Source organism: Cololabis saira, chromosome 9 (assembly GCF_033807715.1).
Source record: "Cololabis saira isolate AMF1-May2022 chromosome 9, fColSai1.1, whole genome shotgun sequence".
NCBI classification, from domain to species: Eukaryota; Metazoa; Chordata; class Actinopteri; order Beloniformes; family Belonidae; genus Cololabis; species Cololabis saira.
This window is the reverse complement of record NC_084595.1, coordinates 20031778-20048459: the sequence shown is the minus strand read 5'-3', so window position 1 is coordinate 20048459 and position 16682 is coordinate 20031778. Positions and strand designations below refer to the sequence as shown.

General features: G+C 42.6%; 1 protein-coding gene across 10 annotated transcripts in view; it reads right to left on the bottom strand.

Moving 5' to 3' along the window:
• Positions 1-8289: 8289 nt before the first annotated feature.
• The window catches only part of slc4a4a (solute carrier family 4 member 4a), a 64524-nt gene continuing 56131 nt past the window's right edge, over positions 8290-16682 (bottom strand). For all 10 annotated transcript variants that reach the window (XM_061730712.1, XM_061730714.1, XM_061730717.1 and 7 more), the window contains one exon: positions 8290-11151. In XM_061730712.1, coding sequence (XP_061586696.1) covers positions 11043-11151 — 109 coding nt within the window. In that variant the 3' untranslated portion in view covers positions 8290-11042. The remainder of the gene's footprint in view (positions 11152-16682) is intronic.

Sequence of the window (16682 nt, the reverse complement as noted above, 5' to 3'; positions counted from 1 at the left end):
ATCTAGGAGGTTTCAAAACAAAGAAATGCCGGCAGGTGGATTCCTTTCACCTGTCATCACCTGTATCGACAACCGTGCAGTGCAACAGGACTGACCTAATCCATATCCGTATGCTACCAGGCCCTACCAGGTGAAATCAAAAATCATGGTCATCTTTAGCCGACGCTGGTTTCCTACAAACGGCTGGTTGCTTGGCTAAGCACGGTAGAATGACAATTACAAATAAGGAAGTGATAACGGCCAGCCATTGGCTGTGCAGACTGTCAATCAGTCATATTGGGGCCGCAGTGGCTCAGGTTTGGCACAAGGATTGGCGGTTCAACCCTGCTCCTAATTAGTCATCTGTTGTTGTGTCCTTGGACAAGACAGTTCACCCTCCTTGCCTCCATTGAGGCATCGCTGGTGTGTGAATGTTGTATGAATGTTCCAGTGGTGGTTGGAGATATTGGCTGGTTTGCAACTGAACCAGCTGGCTACACATGTAGTTTTTCATTACCAAGTATTAATGAATAATGCAACCATTGTGAGCACTTTGAGTGTCCTTAAAAAAGTGCGATAAAAATCGAATCCATTATATTATTATTATTGGAAAAACATTTAATGCTTTATATAAACTTTTCTAACGTGGTACAAAACCATTCACCCCCCTCAGAGTTGTCATGGATCTGAAAGCTTTTTGAACCTGTACCTGTAAATACATTTATTTCTGCTCTAAAGTTGAACATTTTAATGTGAAGCTGAGTGGAGATTGACTGGCCTTTGCTCTCTCTAGCGGCCAGCGGAGGAACTACAACGGATCTTAGTCCCACATGGGCGAGAGAAGTTAGATGACCGACGCTTGTACCAGAGCTACGGCGAAATAGCCTCCACTGCTAGCTGAACAAGATTGCATCCCTGCGCCCCCAGACTCCTCCAGGTCAAAGAGGTGTCTGCTGTAAGATTGGACCCACTAACATAAGCTGCTCATGACGGACAGCCCCCAGTGGTCATTCAAGGAACTGCACATTTGGAGCGTCCAGTTTAGGGAGCCAGGTGTAGACAGTAGAACGGAGACACGGCGGCTGAGGGGACTGAATAGGTCGGCCGTGTTGGGGTCCCTGATGACTTTGGTTACCACTAATGGAAATGCACCTTTTGTTGTTTTTCATCAGCTGGAGACAGATCTATCCTGAAAGAACATATTTTATATAAAATCCTGTAAGCTTTCATGTAGTTTGTGTCTCTGCCCTTCAGCAGATATTCAGCAGCAAAGTGACAAAAATGTTATTTATTGTTGGCTTTTAGTCGCAGCGCTGGCTTCAATGTTCAAAAGCAGCCAGAGAAAGAAGAAAAGAGTGCACTTAGGAGGAAGCTGAAATATCAGGTATGGAAGGAGAACGAGAAAGCAGTTCTTGTCTTTTCACCTAGAATAATAAAAAGCAAATCCGGAGCGCACCAGAGCATCGGAGCACCAGGACTGTGGGGAAGGCTTTGTGTTGCTCAGGGCCACATCTGGGTTCAGCCAGCAGACTGAACATCTGCGCACCCATGCAGGCTTGAACAGCACAAAGGATAAAACGGTACAGAGGCTTGGGTCTCACTCATGAGCTTTGGTAGCTGGACCGAGAGACCAGAACCGCTCAGAGGTTTATTTACATGTGACCGGACGAACGGGGCAGCCCTTTCTCTCCATCTGTTCCACATCATCCGGTCTCCGATAGGATCTCCCCCAGTAGTGGGAGGCATCCCACACTTTATAACGTTTGCAGAGGGTAGTCCTTGAGGCGCTATTTCAATATACATACTCGTTTGTAAATGTTATAATTTTTCAAATTTGGGTTTCCTTTTTAAATCCTGTTTTTTGTTTTAAAAACCTAATTAAAATCACATAATCACAGCAGGTCTTAGGTTTAGGAATATATAACCTCAGTAGAATAACAAAATATATATTTTTCACCATCTCATTAGTACTTAACAAAAACAAAGCCAGAAAGAAATAAAAAATACATGTTGGCAATACTATGTATCCACTTACTAGTTCTGTAGGGTTTAAGAGGGTTCTGCTAATCATCATCACTGATGGGCTGATCATCAATTTTCTGGTCTGAAACATTCAGGTGTGTGCTAACACAAAGCCAAAAGGGAAAGACATCAGCAATGGTGTTAGAGGAGCATTTGCTGCAGCACAAAAATCTGCAATCAGTTCTAAAATGATTTCAAACCAATTTCCAAGTTCCACGTTCACCGGTGGAAACATTCAAGACCGTCATCAGGGCCGGACAGGGCCAAGAGCTGACCTCTCCAGACCTCACTGAGCATGTTCAGTGTTAACATTTATGACAGCACAATCAGAAGAGGACTGAACAAGAGACCAAAGGGGAGTTGTCTGCTCTTACAGTCCAGAACCATCAATCACAGCATTTCAGCAGAAAATCTTCATGTCGATCGAGCACTCACAAACAATCAATGCCGGGTCCCGACAATGATCCCGGGTAATTCCTGTAGTGCTCATAGAAGTATATGAATATGATCAATCACTCCCTTCATCTCCTCGTTACCACTTCAGTCAATCAGTGAGTCAAGCTTCATGTGTGCAGCACTTTGCATCCAAATGCATCACGCTTTTATACACCCACGGTGCAGAGTAAAAAAGCACAGCGCGTAAATTGTTGAATTACAATCAACAAGAAAATGAGTGCCAAATGAGCATCATTAAAAGAAGAGATGGTAGTGGATGTAGTCGTACAACTGAAACTACTGCAGCCACTCGTAGATGAGGATCCGAGGGAAAACCCAGGGCTCCTTTGTGGTGACCCCTGTAAGAGGCTGCAGGTATTTTGTACAGGCTGCATTTATGTACGTATGTACTGTACCATTACATTATATTTTCTCCTGATGCATACCATTGAATCCATATAAATACTCCAAAGTACTTACCGTACTTGAAGGGTCCTCCTCGTCAGCTTGGGGTTGCTGTTTGCTCACATAACCTCCATTTGAAGTATGATACCATAATCATTGTTTAGGGCTTTGTGGCCCCCGTGTGCAAAACAAAGGGGAAGACAAAGAGCAAAAGGGTTGAATTGGAATTGGCCCTTAAACTCCCACTGGACACGGAACTGCTGCGGTGCGGTTTTCCAGGAATCATGGACCGTCCTGTCACTGGGAGCATTTTAAAAGGAAAGTGCTTCATTGTGCCTCATTTCAGCTGGATTTGTAAGATTACAAGTTCATCTGAAGGCTTTGTGATCAACTGATCATTGCACAGTAGTATGGTCATTCAAATACGATTATATTCTTTCTAGAATTATGTGTATAAAAGGATGTGTGGTGTCAAATGACCGAATATCTCCCTGTAGATGGTTCAAATATCCTCTCAAGGAGCCTCCACAAGTTACCGCAATGTTGATGTACAAGTCAGAGCCTGTTTGTGGTGTTTTATTTTTTGATGACGGAGGTCTCAAAGGTCCTGGTACCAAAGATCGTCTGAGATTTTTCTACTGACCAGCGAATGAACACAACATGAACTGACGTATCAAGTCATGGGACTCTTCACCCCAACCAGGACCAGGACCTCACTCTCCTCCTTCACTGCCTCTTTTTTCAGCACATGTAGAAGCTACGACTAAAGTACGGTCAATTTTCTTGTTTGTTTATCGTTGGCTGCTTACCGTCAGTGCATGCTGATTTAAACTGCTCTACATCTGTTGTAGCTGACGGTTCAAGTCCAGTCTGCACACAGTGTTTTTGATATCATACCCTAAACTGAGCAGATGCAAGTCATGCAGTGAGAGATGTAATGATCCCACGGCGACAGCGTGATCCTGGAAACGGGTACTGTCAAATTAGTTCAGTGTCTAACTTGTCTAACTTCAGTGTCAGTTTTTTTTTCTTTTATAGGTTATTTTGCATCATCCGAGGAAGGACACCCTGCCGTTTTAAAAGCAATACTAAACATGTCCTGGCTAAAACAAACGAATGCCAGTAAACTCTGTTCAGACTGCTCAGGTGTACAGGGATTGCATCATCACAACGTATCGTCCTCTTCTCAAATCAGCCGTGGTGCTGGCTGGATGCTTGGTTGAGCACGGCAACGTGTTGTTTGTACTCCTGACTTGTTATGATTTTTGCTCAGATTTCTTCCTTCACAGCGGTTATTTCCGGAGCGACGTTTGAAACGGTCGATAGATGGCTCAGCAGATCACGTCACGACCCTTCAAAGTGGGAGTCTGCTGGACTTACCCATCGTTACCCATGATGCCAGTGGTGGACAAACCGTGTGACACGGGTCCCAGCGGAGCACAGCTAGTCTTCGTGTCAGACCTGCCAGCACTCGTTTCGGATGTCATTTCAGCAGCGACACTTGAAATGAGGATGTTTTGGTCAGATCTGATAAGAGCAAATGTGAAGTCATTTAAATAAGCATCAAAATTTTACGTAAGCTAAGTAAGCCGAGCTAAAGTGGCTAGCTGTGATTGACATGAGGTGGGCGGGCTCCAGCTAGCTGCCCAGGATAGGTTCCACCGCGAAGAGTGAGGAAAGAGAGGCTTCAAAAGCGTTCTTCAATAAACCTGTATCATGGACCGATGGGAGCGACAGGTTCATCTCAGCCCTGGAGTAACTCTGTCACCGCCACCCGCGGCGGAGCGGAGGTACAACAGAACCGGCCGGCGGCTCTGCTTCAGGCCATTCAAAACACAGAAGCCCAAGTTGGTGGGTTTTTTTTTTATATAGAGAAGCGGTTTAATCTGGCTCCATCATATGCCTTGAAACCACTCCATAGAATTGTCAGGTTGTCATCGTTAATGTAATGGATGATTGACAAATCAGGCCCTCCCACAAGAACTGCCACCCCACATCAGAGATGACAAGGGGCTGAAAATGCCATTTATTTAGGAACTGACTTCCCTGAAAGGTTGAAAACCGCTGCTTTGATACTCAACAGCATATTTTATTAAGAGCATAAAAGGTTTTGCCAGTTAAAAGCACCTACTTGCTGCAGCTGTCAGATGAAAGAAGCTACGTGTGCAACAGCTGAATGGTTGTTGTTCCTTAGCCGGACGTAAATCAGTCGAAACCCGGTGGAGCAGCGCCATCTGGCGGCCGAACCCTGCTGGGTCCAGAACCAGAGCAGAGAGGCTGAACGAGACCGTCTGAGGACAAACCCTGACATCCAGCTCTAAGCTTGTGAAGGGGAAGGAAACAATTTTAAATCAAAGGGAATGAAGCATATTCTTGGATAAAAGACCTCAAAAGGTTAAACTCCAATATAGATTCTAGTGTTCACAATAACAAAAGTTTGATGAAGTGCACGTCTCACCAGAGAAACGGGGCAGAATTGTCTCTATCTCAGATATTCACATATTTTTACATAAAAAGGTGACGGGTTGAAGACATTAAAGACGAGGAGAAAAGAAGATGCATCTGCAGGGAGAGAAGAACCTTTTGTGATAAAGAAAATATTCGAATCCTGACATTTCAAAGATTTTTATTTGAGATTGTCTTGTTTATTTATAATAAGAGTAATAAACTCTGGGTCAGTTATTAGGTTTAAATGCGTGTAACTTATCTGCTCGGAGAAGATAAAAAACGAACATCCGTAATGTGTCACGGCGGGAAGAGCAATGATGACACCCAGGCGTGTTCAGGTGTTGGTGCTCGCTGAAGGGACGCCGTGGAAATGAGCCGAGATTAAGACTCGTGCCTCGGATTTTCTGATGTCTGAAATGACATTTAAATAAATGTCGAGTGGCGAACACACACAGTGTTTTCAAACTTTGTGCCTCCTTGACCTAAGCAGCTCAGGATTCGTTCAGCTGGAGACGCCTCAGCAGCTACACAGCCACACGCCCACATCACTATGCCGCCACCGCCGGGCTGCAGTGCAGGTGCATAGGGACGTATTCATCCATCCATCTGCATCATCATGGAGCTGATCTGTGTTAGTGTAACTGTCCAGAAATAAGAATCTGAAAAGGCGTTTTGAGTTTCTTACGGTTTGATGTGAACAGTTGATCACGACGACCACTCGCTCCTGAAATAAAACGTATCGGCAAACAATAAAACATCATCCAGTTAACCGATTAAATGTGGTATGAGACTTGTGTGTCTTCAAGGTTCAACGCTTCTCCGTTCCTACAGCCAACACAAACCTCCTCCGTGTCCCAGCAGCTCCCATGTGGTTGATCTGTCGCGCTCTTATGTACCTGGAAACGACACTTTGGTAAACTTACGTTTGATAAAAACAAAGAACAAAAGGTTCATGTGTGGCTCTAAAGCAGGAGTCCCCAACCCTAGTCCTGGAGAGCTGCTGTCCTGCATGTCTGGATTTGGAGAGCTGCTGTCCTGCATGTCCTTCAGCAGGAGTCCTTGACCCAGGTCCTGGAGAGCCGGTCCACAAAGGACAGACTTCCAGATGTTCAGCCTTCAGTTTGGACGTCTGAGCCACTGGATAGATCCGTCTCTCTTGTGGTGAGACATCTGGCTCAGAGCCGGCCCAAGGCATAAGCGAACTAAGCGGCTGCTTAGGGCCCCGTGGCCACTAGGGGGCCCCCAAGAGTTAAAACAAAATAAAATAAAAAATAAAATAGTTTTTTTATGTGTGAGTGTTGATTCATACATTATCAAAGGTATGTTATTGTACAAAAACACAATAATTAATATGATTACATAAACAATATTATGTTAACAGACTAGAGTAGACTACTGCTGGTATATTGACTACTGCCTCTCCAGAGCTCCACTGGTAATGTGTTCATTCAACCGTGCATTGTGCATAGCACTTCGCATCCAAGGAGTAGGTTGAAGGCCCACCATGTCGCAAAAACTGACTTATCCGTCAGGAGCAGAGAAAAGAAAGAGGATGAAAGATGAAGAGGACAAAAAACGGAAAGATAAAGGTATGTTTGCATGTCTTAGTGTAACGTTTGGTGTCAAGGAAATTATGAAAAGTTTCCTCAAGTTAGGAAAGTCCCTCAATAGCCTTGACGTTGCGTGCGCATGCATGGTCTTAATCACTGTGGATTACAATCTAACTAATACAAAAAGTTCTTACATCTAGTTTTATAAGTGTATTTGTAATTACAGGGAAGAACATGAAATAAGTTTATAGTGGGTGTGTGAATGATCAATAATCAGTATTATTGGCAGTAATAGAGGGCCCCAAAATCAAATTTTGCTTAGGGCCCCATGGAGGCTTGGGCCAGCCCTGATCTGGCTGGAGTTTATTCTTCATCAGTTACACGGAGGCTTAGACTCAGCAGAGGCCAGGAGATAAATAGGCTATAAACCACGGACACATGAACCGTATCAATGATACGGTATCATTAAGCTGCGTCTCTAATCACAGAGGAACTAAAGCGTGATTAATCACAGAGCAGCGAGGTGCAGTGTCTTAAACACGCTGTTTGGTGTCGGCATAAATATGTTCAGTGGAACAGGTTGTTTTCTGTTTTTCTGTGTAACAATATTCAATATTTGCTATCAATACATTTTTCAAGAAATGCCTCTCAGTCTTTTGGACTCTAACCCCCCTAACTAATGAATCCACCTTATATAATAAATAATCTGACACTAATGAATAATGGGAAAGAAAAACTTTTTTCCTTTTAAATAGTGCACATTTGTATTGGTTAAAAATAAAATAGAAACACTTCTAGCACACAAGGCAGAATTATTTCCATTTGGACTCAGACCCGGACCCGGACCGATTTCTATTTATCTGCTAATTGAAGGTTTTCTGTGCCATGTCTTTTCTCGCATTATGAAAGAAAAAACAGAGACTATTTCTATGGTAACAAAAACTATATACATACAACTGGGATGAATTGAATATAAAATAATTAGTTGTTCTGATCATTATTGTCAGAGTTTTGTTACTGTGATCATTAAATGGTCTGAAAACCTGAAGACCTCCAAACTAACCTGAAGGATCCTCGAATGAAAAAGAGTTGCAGTACTCTTTATGATGGCTTGGCTGTAGTAATAGTCATAGTAATTAACGCAGCTTGGTTTTAACATTTAGGTCTGGAGCAGCGTCGTCCCCCCGAGCGGACACTGGAGGGCGCCGCCGCGACACAAACTCGCGTCATCTCCTCACAACATAACGTTTCTCTCTAGATATACCTCACTCACATCTGGTGCATAAAGAAAACACATTTTATATCATCTCTGCTTTGTCAGGCCTATGATCGGAACCGGACCTGGACCTGGACCTGGACCCCCGCCCCCCATCCATCCATTCAGTTTGAAGAGCAGCACACCACCAGAGTTTGATAACTGTTTATTTTCAATATACATTTCATTTGAAAAATAGAAATTCTAAAATAAACCATTTCACCTCTAAAGAGTCACATAAGTTAATCAAAAAGAAAAAAAAAAAAAAACAAGTATCAGTTTTCCTTTTGCTAAAATTAAAATTTTCATTTGTCAGACATGCTTGCACGCTTTGAACTAAAAACTCCCAACATAACATTTTCCGGGCATTAAGTGACACTTGTTCGCAATGCAGAGGGCTGAAAGAAAAGAACGAAGAGTAACTCTTCGAGCAGACGAGCGGTTCGAGCCGGAGGGACTCGTGTGGTTTACGGAGGAAGACAACGGCTCATTCATCACATTTCAACATCCACAGTGCCTGTGATGAAGACGGAGGACTTCCAGCTACGGATCAAAACATCCTCCGCTGGATCCAAGGACCCGCAGAGACGCCAGCGTCCAGTCACGTCTCTGTGATCAGGAGCTGCACTCACAAGATGTTGCTGCATAGAAATCTGATTTGAAATCAAAAGTTCAAGTCCTTGTTGAAATGTTTCTCAGCTGCTGAGGCGGTGGGTTCGACGTCGGCGTGAGCCGAAGAGCAACCACGTTAAAGGGGACATATGACCTTTTCAAGATAGCCGATCCATCTTTCTGAAGCCTCAACAAAACGTCCATGATGCGTTTTCGTACGCCGGAAACACCAAATTTAGAGTCCAGGCCCTCACTTTTCAAGCTTCTCTTAAAGCTCTGTTTGTAACAGCCCATTTTAGGGGGCGGGGTCAGCTAATCGACTCCACACCCTCCTCTGAGGGACGTGTCTGTCTTGTAACTGGTGTTAAATATTTGTTGGGTGGAGATAAAGACGGGAAGCCGGACGGTTCTGCTTTGATCTGGGGCTGTGATGTCACAGTTCCCTGCAGATGTTATTTTAGATGCCCAAAATGACAGTGTTATGTCACAGATTCTGAGTTGGTACCGGCATCTGTCACCCCTAGAAATCACCTTTTTCGTAACATTAATATGTCCCCTTTAATGAAAATTAGTTGCATTTAAATGAGGATTTTCCCAAAATACTGGCCATAAATAGTCACATTTGATAAGCTTTGTTCCTTGACTGTAAAACTTTACATCTTTTAATTATGAAGTGCTTTTAAAGGCATCATATGTAACAAAACCACCCCTGACAACATGACGGCGGCATATCACCAGAAATGTAAATCTGGCATTACGAGACCTGCCGGACCGTCCCCACTCGTTAGTATTGCATCATCAGTAGCTCCTTTGTCAACACAGCAGACCCCTATGCCCCCATGTGGTCAAAAGTGGTATTCCTACATAGGGTGACTTTAAAGGATGTGTTTAAGTTCACCGTGACACTTATACCGTATCAAAGCTGTAATTCCTGATGTATCTTTAAAAGATGGGGGCTCAGATTTACAGGCTGCAGTCTCTTTCCTCTGGACTGGACTCTGATGTCCAGGGGACGGTACCAACAGACGCAGAAAAAGCTGCTTCTGGACGCCATTGGACAACAAATGACTAGTTAGTTTTGCAGCTAAAACTTATTGAGCCAAGGGGCTATCGTCAATCCTGCAGCCGTGGTTATGTTGAAATCGGCCCTGGAACTGGTGGATGAGTTGCCCATAAAAGCCACCGTGTTACTGGCTCGGTACATTCTGTACCAATGCTACAGTTGAACAAATACACTAAAATTATTAAATCTCTTTGTCATACTGAGTGTTGCATTAGCGCCAAACAGATCCTTTCATGCAAAACCCCCCAAAAAATTTGATTTCTCAGATAATTCCAACAAGATCTGAGGAAAGCAGAAGTAAACCTGCTGTGAAGTGAAGCCAGAGCTGGCGTGGACTTCACGCTGGCTTTTGAATCGGTTTTCAGATCATTACTGTAACAATTTCAGTCTGAATTGATCTCTTTTAAGCCACTTAGGTTAAGTAGTTTGTGCTATTAACATGATATGCATTCCTAGTTAGTTAAAGTTTGGCCGAGGAAAGTCGGATAATGGTGTGAACTCTGGAAGTATTCTACCCACAAAAAAGAAAAATTAGAAAACACAGGAAATGTTACCAACATATACACAACGTAATCATAAAAAAAAAAATGATTTAAATTAAACACATGAGAAAAAAAAATTGAATCGGAAGTGTGAAAGATTCAGTTAGAAAGAATCAGAAACAATCAAAACTGCATCAGTAAGTGATAAAAAAAATACTTATCACATGTGCACACAAAGGTGCACTGTTAATTTACTGTTAATTAACTTAAAACTTCTATTTCTTTCCTTCACAAACTATAATACAGCAAATCTGTTGAATCGTTTCGTCTACGAGACACAGAGACGATCAAAACCCCGTCAAGAATCAACGTTTGTTCATCATGAGCACAGAACCTAAAACAAGAGGTAGAGCTATGAAACATCACTTTCCTGCTACAGGAAAATGTTATTGGAGTAATTCAGTTTATATAAAAAAAAAGAAAGAAAAAAATTTAAAAAATCAAAATAAAGATCAGACAGATGATATTTATACGTGGAAGTGTATAAAAAGGGCGGGGAGGGCACTCCATGCGTGGTCAGAGCGCTGCAGCATTTGCGTCGGGTCAGCTGACGGGGACGAGTTGCATAGAGGAGCCGATCAGAGACTGTAAAAACTAACGTGAGACGGTTAGTTTAAAAACTAATCCCCACTTATTCTAACCAGACACTTGAAGGGTGTGAGACTGAAGAGTAAGTCCGCTGAAGACGGTGTGGGGGGTGGTGGGTGGTGGGTGGGTGGTGGTTCGGTCTTCTACAGAGACGTCTCAGATCCTTGGCTCCTCCAGTAGAAGGTGTCGTCATCGTCCGGGTCCATGTCTATCCTAATCTGAGGCACAGACTTCAGCGGGCTCATCTCAGGGCTGAAACACACATGTTCACCGTTAGGACACGTGCACACATCTTAGACACTTGATTGATTTTTTTTATTGGAGTTAAATTCAGATTCCTGGAGTCTGCAGGAGGCCCACATGGACACGATCAGGACAAAGATTCACTAAAAGGTGTCCAGCCAGCGAAAAGATGACCCGGTGACTCGTGTCAGAGTTTTACTATGCCCAAGTACTAAATGTTGAAATTACTTTTTAAATTAGAGTTAAAATTGGAGGCCATACGATGCAGCAAGACCCCTTCGGACCACATGCAGGCAGCAAATCACAGGAAAAAGTCTTGTGGGGTAAAATGGTACAAACGACCCAAACGCTGACAATCTATCTTTTAACGCTTACAGCTCATTTCTGGGTTTTATTCATCAAGGAAGTGTTAACTGCTATTGCTCTACTGGCTACTAGCTCCGGATCCGGACTTGCAATTTTTTTAATAATTATTTTTTGTACAACATCAGGTAAAATTATATAAGTCATATAGAGCTTGTGCTAGCCGAGTGTTGGCTACAAGGAGTTGACATTTCTGATTTTGCCGCCCAGACAACATTTAAAATGGGAGGTCCCATTGCAAACACTCACGGCAAGCTCAGCTCCTTTAGCCTGGATCAGCTGAAGAAGCCAGGTGACACATCTCAGGACACAACAACACTTGTTTTGGAAGTCCAGACTCGAAAGGAGAATGTTCAAATTTGGCTAGAATACATGTAAACTAACTATAATTAGCATCATAGGTTAGTATAAGGTAGGTCAGCCAAGCTAAAACACCATATTCCTGATTCATCTTTAAAAAAAACTGACTTAAATGTACAGATCAGCGCCCAGCCGTCGATGAAAAAGGTTCACAGCTCAATCCGTCACCTATGAAATATTTAATCTGGCCCGACAGCTGAGGTGTGAAAACGACAAGGCTGCACTTTTAAAGTTTAAACTTATTTACCATTCACCTCCAAGAGAAACTCATGACCCGTTCTCGTCAGTACTTTTACTCTTGATGACGCGTGATGAGCCCTCGGTTTCAAAGTCCACATTTAGTCAAATCCGGCCCGAACAGGAAACTCGCCTAACGTGTCCGGTCCGTTCATGTTTAGCTGCGAAGGCAGGCGCGACAAGCGCGTCTCATTTTCTGTCCAGTTTTGTGAAGTACATTTCGTTGGTTAGCTGTTCTCTGTGCGTATCTGTGTACTTACACTAGTTAGCCGGATCTTTGCTTGTGTTTTGTTCAGTTTTAACGGTAATTGCAGCATGACAAATAAATAAAATAAATACATCCAGTTGCTAATGAGTGAGGACCAGGTGCTGATGGGTGGGGACTAAAGTTGCTTTCATCAACGAAAATATGACTAAATATGGTCGTCAACGAACCTTTATCACCTGAGGAAAACGAGACGCAAGATAAATGCTGGTCATGTGACGATAACGATAAATAAATATACAATGCAATATCGTAGAACAATAAAAACGTGACTAAAATGTAGATTATAAAATAAAAACTATGCTTAAATGTGTCTTCATTTTCGTTGACCAAAACGAGACCAGACGAAATGTTATAACAAAGATCCTTAATATACATTGTATAAGTAGTTTCCTCTGGTTTAGTTCTGCTGCTGAGGTCACGTCCTTAATCCCAGTCGCGGCCCGCGGGGAATCAGATCCAGAAGATGCAGCTGCAGGTTAGAGGCTGATGCTGTTAACGCAGAGCTCTAGGTTCACGTCAATTAAAAACAGAGTTTAATAGGGAAAGGGTCCGATGGTCGGCCACGCGGGGCTGGGAGAAGAATAAGAAGAGACCATCTTTGGATACACTTTCCTACACAGACGTGGAAAAGAAAACCGAATGTGTTGTCGAAAAAGAAAAAGACGGGGAGAAATGCGGAAAAATAAATATGTTGCAAATTCAAATTAGAGCGTCTTCTGTATCTGGAATGAATGTATTCTTAAAGCAGTACAACGTAACTTTCAGCTTTTGTTGAGTTTGGCGGCTCCTTTGGACAAAAGCGGTAGTGCTTTACCAGTAGTGTGGAAGGGTTCCTACCATCCACCTCAAAGTTACATAGTACCAGTGAAAGCGATACAGACCCCTCAGACCATGATAGAGGTGTCATGAAACCTGTTGGAAGTTGATGTACCATCACAATGACTCTGGAAATATTATATTAAGGTGGAAAAGTTACGTAGTGTCGCTTTAAGTCTATAAGGTAACAATAATATAATAATAAGATAACCTTGTTTGAATTGTAAAATGGGTTTGACACAATACACGTCACCGATTGGTCGGGGGGCCGTCAGACGTTTGAATCAGGAAGCGGGAATCAGCGCAAGAGCAGCCCGCGGCTTCCTCATTTTATCCGACAGGCAATGGCAGCGCAAAGGTCTGTTTCATGATCCAACTCTGAGGTGCAAATGTTCATAAACCTGGTGGCTGAGGAGAAAATTAAAGGGATCTAGACGGGCGATAAGGAACGACCAGATCCACCAGGGGCTCGGTCACTCGCGGCTCCCAGTTGATTTCTCAGCAGGGACACAAACAAAATTTTTTAAAAAGTGTCACCGCTTAAAGCTTCTTTCGCTCTCATTTTTTAACCTGATATCGAACACAAGTCACAGATCCAGCAGCACATATATCATCTCCTCCATGTTCTACATCTTTAGTGTTGTTCTCTTCTCCGTTTAGATACACAATCAAATACGTCACAGCAGCTTCGCTCCAACTCGCCCACTTCTCATCTGGGTGTTTAAAAACAAACGAGGCGAGTGGAGGCGAGACGAGTCGAGTCGCGCTGAGTAGGTACTAGTTTAAAAGCGCCACATGTTTGCTGAGGTCACATGAGCTCCCGGCAGTTTGGCGTCGGCCTCAGTTCTTCAGGATTAATTTTAAGCTACGGTTCATCGCAGCTCGATTGTGACCGCTCCCAACTGGATCTTTTCCAAATCGCTCAAATCATGTTTTTCAAGTACTTCAAGGTCAACATTTTCAAAAAGGGGATTAATTGGTCACAGGGGACATTTGATTAAATATCACAAATTGTTCAAAAGAAAAAATATAAATTATATTTAAAGAGTTGAGGAAAGACGGTTGTTGACAGGCATGTGGACAGAAATACAGAGAGAGCAAATATTACTGGTCTGACAGGGACACGGAGGGAATGTGATCAGTAAATGACCCACGGGTGCTGGTCACTGTTCGGTAGGGGTGTAACGATACACTAATCTCACGATACGGTACGATACACGATATTGAGGTCACGATAACGATACGATACGATATAGCAGTATTGTTTTAACAACCTTGAATGAGGTAGTCATGAGGAAATTGTCTTTTATTTGAAACACACAAAATACAAAATAATGCTTTGCGTTTGCCCTATTGTTACAGTTTGTAATGCTTTATAACTGTTTAAGTTTTAAAGAGAAAGCCAGGCCAAACATTTTCCACAAACTGAACTAAAAGTAAATGTCAGGTTTGCATTATGCATCTTCAGTTTCATACAAGTAAAAATATTTTGCCACAAACTGAATAGTTTCTCTCATATATGATTTTACTTTTTTCTTTTCCAGAAATTTAACAACTAAAATTAAATAAATAAATACAAGTAAATAAATACATACAATTTTACATCATAAAAAAGATTGATTCATGCTCACCTTATAAGTGTAAGAGGAGATTTATTTTTGTTAAGAAGGTTATTTTGTTAATTCAGGGTTCATTATTTTATAAATATATTCTTTATATTCTGTAAATCAGGGACTATAATTACACTAGTCAATTAATCTGTAGTGATTAGTCTGTTTTAGATTGGGCGGAGTGATACAGCACTAGGTGCTGTGCTGATATTCTAAAATCCTACACTGTTGAGGGACTTGAAGTACACTGGAATTTAGCAGAAGTTGTCTCCGTGTTTATCCTACTCACGACCCCAAAAAGGTTTAATTTAATAAGGTAAGGCTTAACTCTACACCAGACTTACATAAGTAAAGGTTCAGACCTCAAAACGGGACTGCAACGCGGGACTAGTTTTTTCTGAGCGGAGGAAGATTTTGGTCCGCGCGGCCCGGCCGCGGTCGCGGTCGGATGCGCGTTTCTAGTCAACACAATAGATTAATATTAATAACCCAATATCGCGATACACCTTGTCACCTCCACGACACGTATTGTGACATTTTTGTATCGCGAAATTTCGTGGCACGATATATTGTTACACCCCTACTGTTCGGTGGTATGACCACAAACAAAATCGATCCGAGCATCCTTTTTTATCAAAACACCAAACGCACGGGCCGGTCGGTCTTTGTGAGGCCGATCCAGTCTTCTGGTCCTATCAGAGAGCACCCGATGTCCATCGAGAACTCTTATTGAGCACATCAGCGGCAACACATCCTAATTTTATTTTCCCCACTCCATGTAGCTGATGACCTGCAGGCGTGTCCAGCTTGAAATGAACTCGCCGTTTACAACGTGTGGCATGTCGGGCGTGTACATGCACCTAAAGATGTACAACACGCAGGATTCACCAGAACACTTGGTTCTGGCTCACCTGCAGGTTCTGGCTTACCCGGAGGTTCAGATTTATGGGGGTTATGGGGGCCACTTTCGAAAAATCTAACTCCTATGCCATGGTTCATAAAAGCCCAGTTGTGTTTGTGTCGTCTATTAACTACGCGTTTCCTCTACAGCTACTTTTTTTCCCAATCCCGGATGACATCCGGGATTTTACCTGCGTTCAGGTTATGGTGTTGATCCGCAAGATGTTCAGCAATTCTTCCCTCCTAAAGGGGAGTTTTTCCTTGCCACTGTTTGGCTTAAGGTTTTTCTCCCACTAGGGGAGTTTTTACCTCCCATTGTTTATGTAATCACTGCTCGGGAGTCATGTTCTGGGTATGGGTCTCTGGAAAGCGTCTAGAGACAACTTTTGTTGTATTAGACGCTATAATTAGACGCTGCACACCTTTGTACACAACCCACCTGTGGTGCCGCTACAAACAAGGTAGTATAAGAAAGCTCACAGTAGCTTATAATGACAGCATGAGGCTACTGTTGAGAGCCCCAAGAAGCTCCAGTGCAAGCCATATGTTTGTTAGTGTCGGGGTACCCACCTGCTCTGCTGTTCTGCGCAATCTGATGCACAGATTTATGTGTAGGGCGTCAGAATCAGAGAATGAACGTATTAATGTGTTGGTTAATCCTGGACGCAGTTCTGTAAGATTTTCGTCCAGACTGTGGAACCATTTTAAAACATGTTTGTATGCAAGCCTACAATGAATAGTGGGGAAACCTCTGTACTTTGTATTTTGTGTTTGTTTGTTTTTTATTCTGTCTTTTTTTTTATTATCTTATTCTGCTTTTATGGTGATATGGATCCCCTTGGGTCTGAAATAAAGATTTAATAATAATAATAATATATAAATAAAATTGAATTGAATTGAATTGAATTCAAACAAAACCGATATCTGCACTAAACTGGAACTGGTCATCAATTCCTGCAGCGTGAATGCAGGATCCAACACTGAGT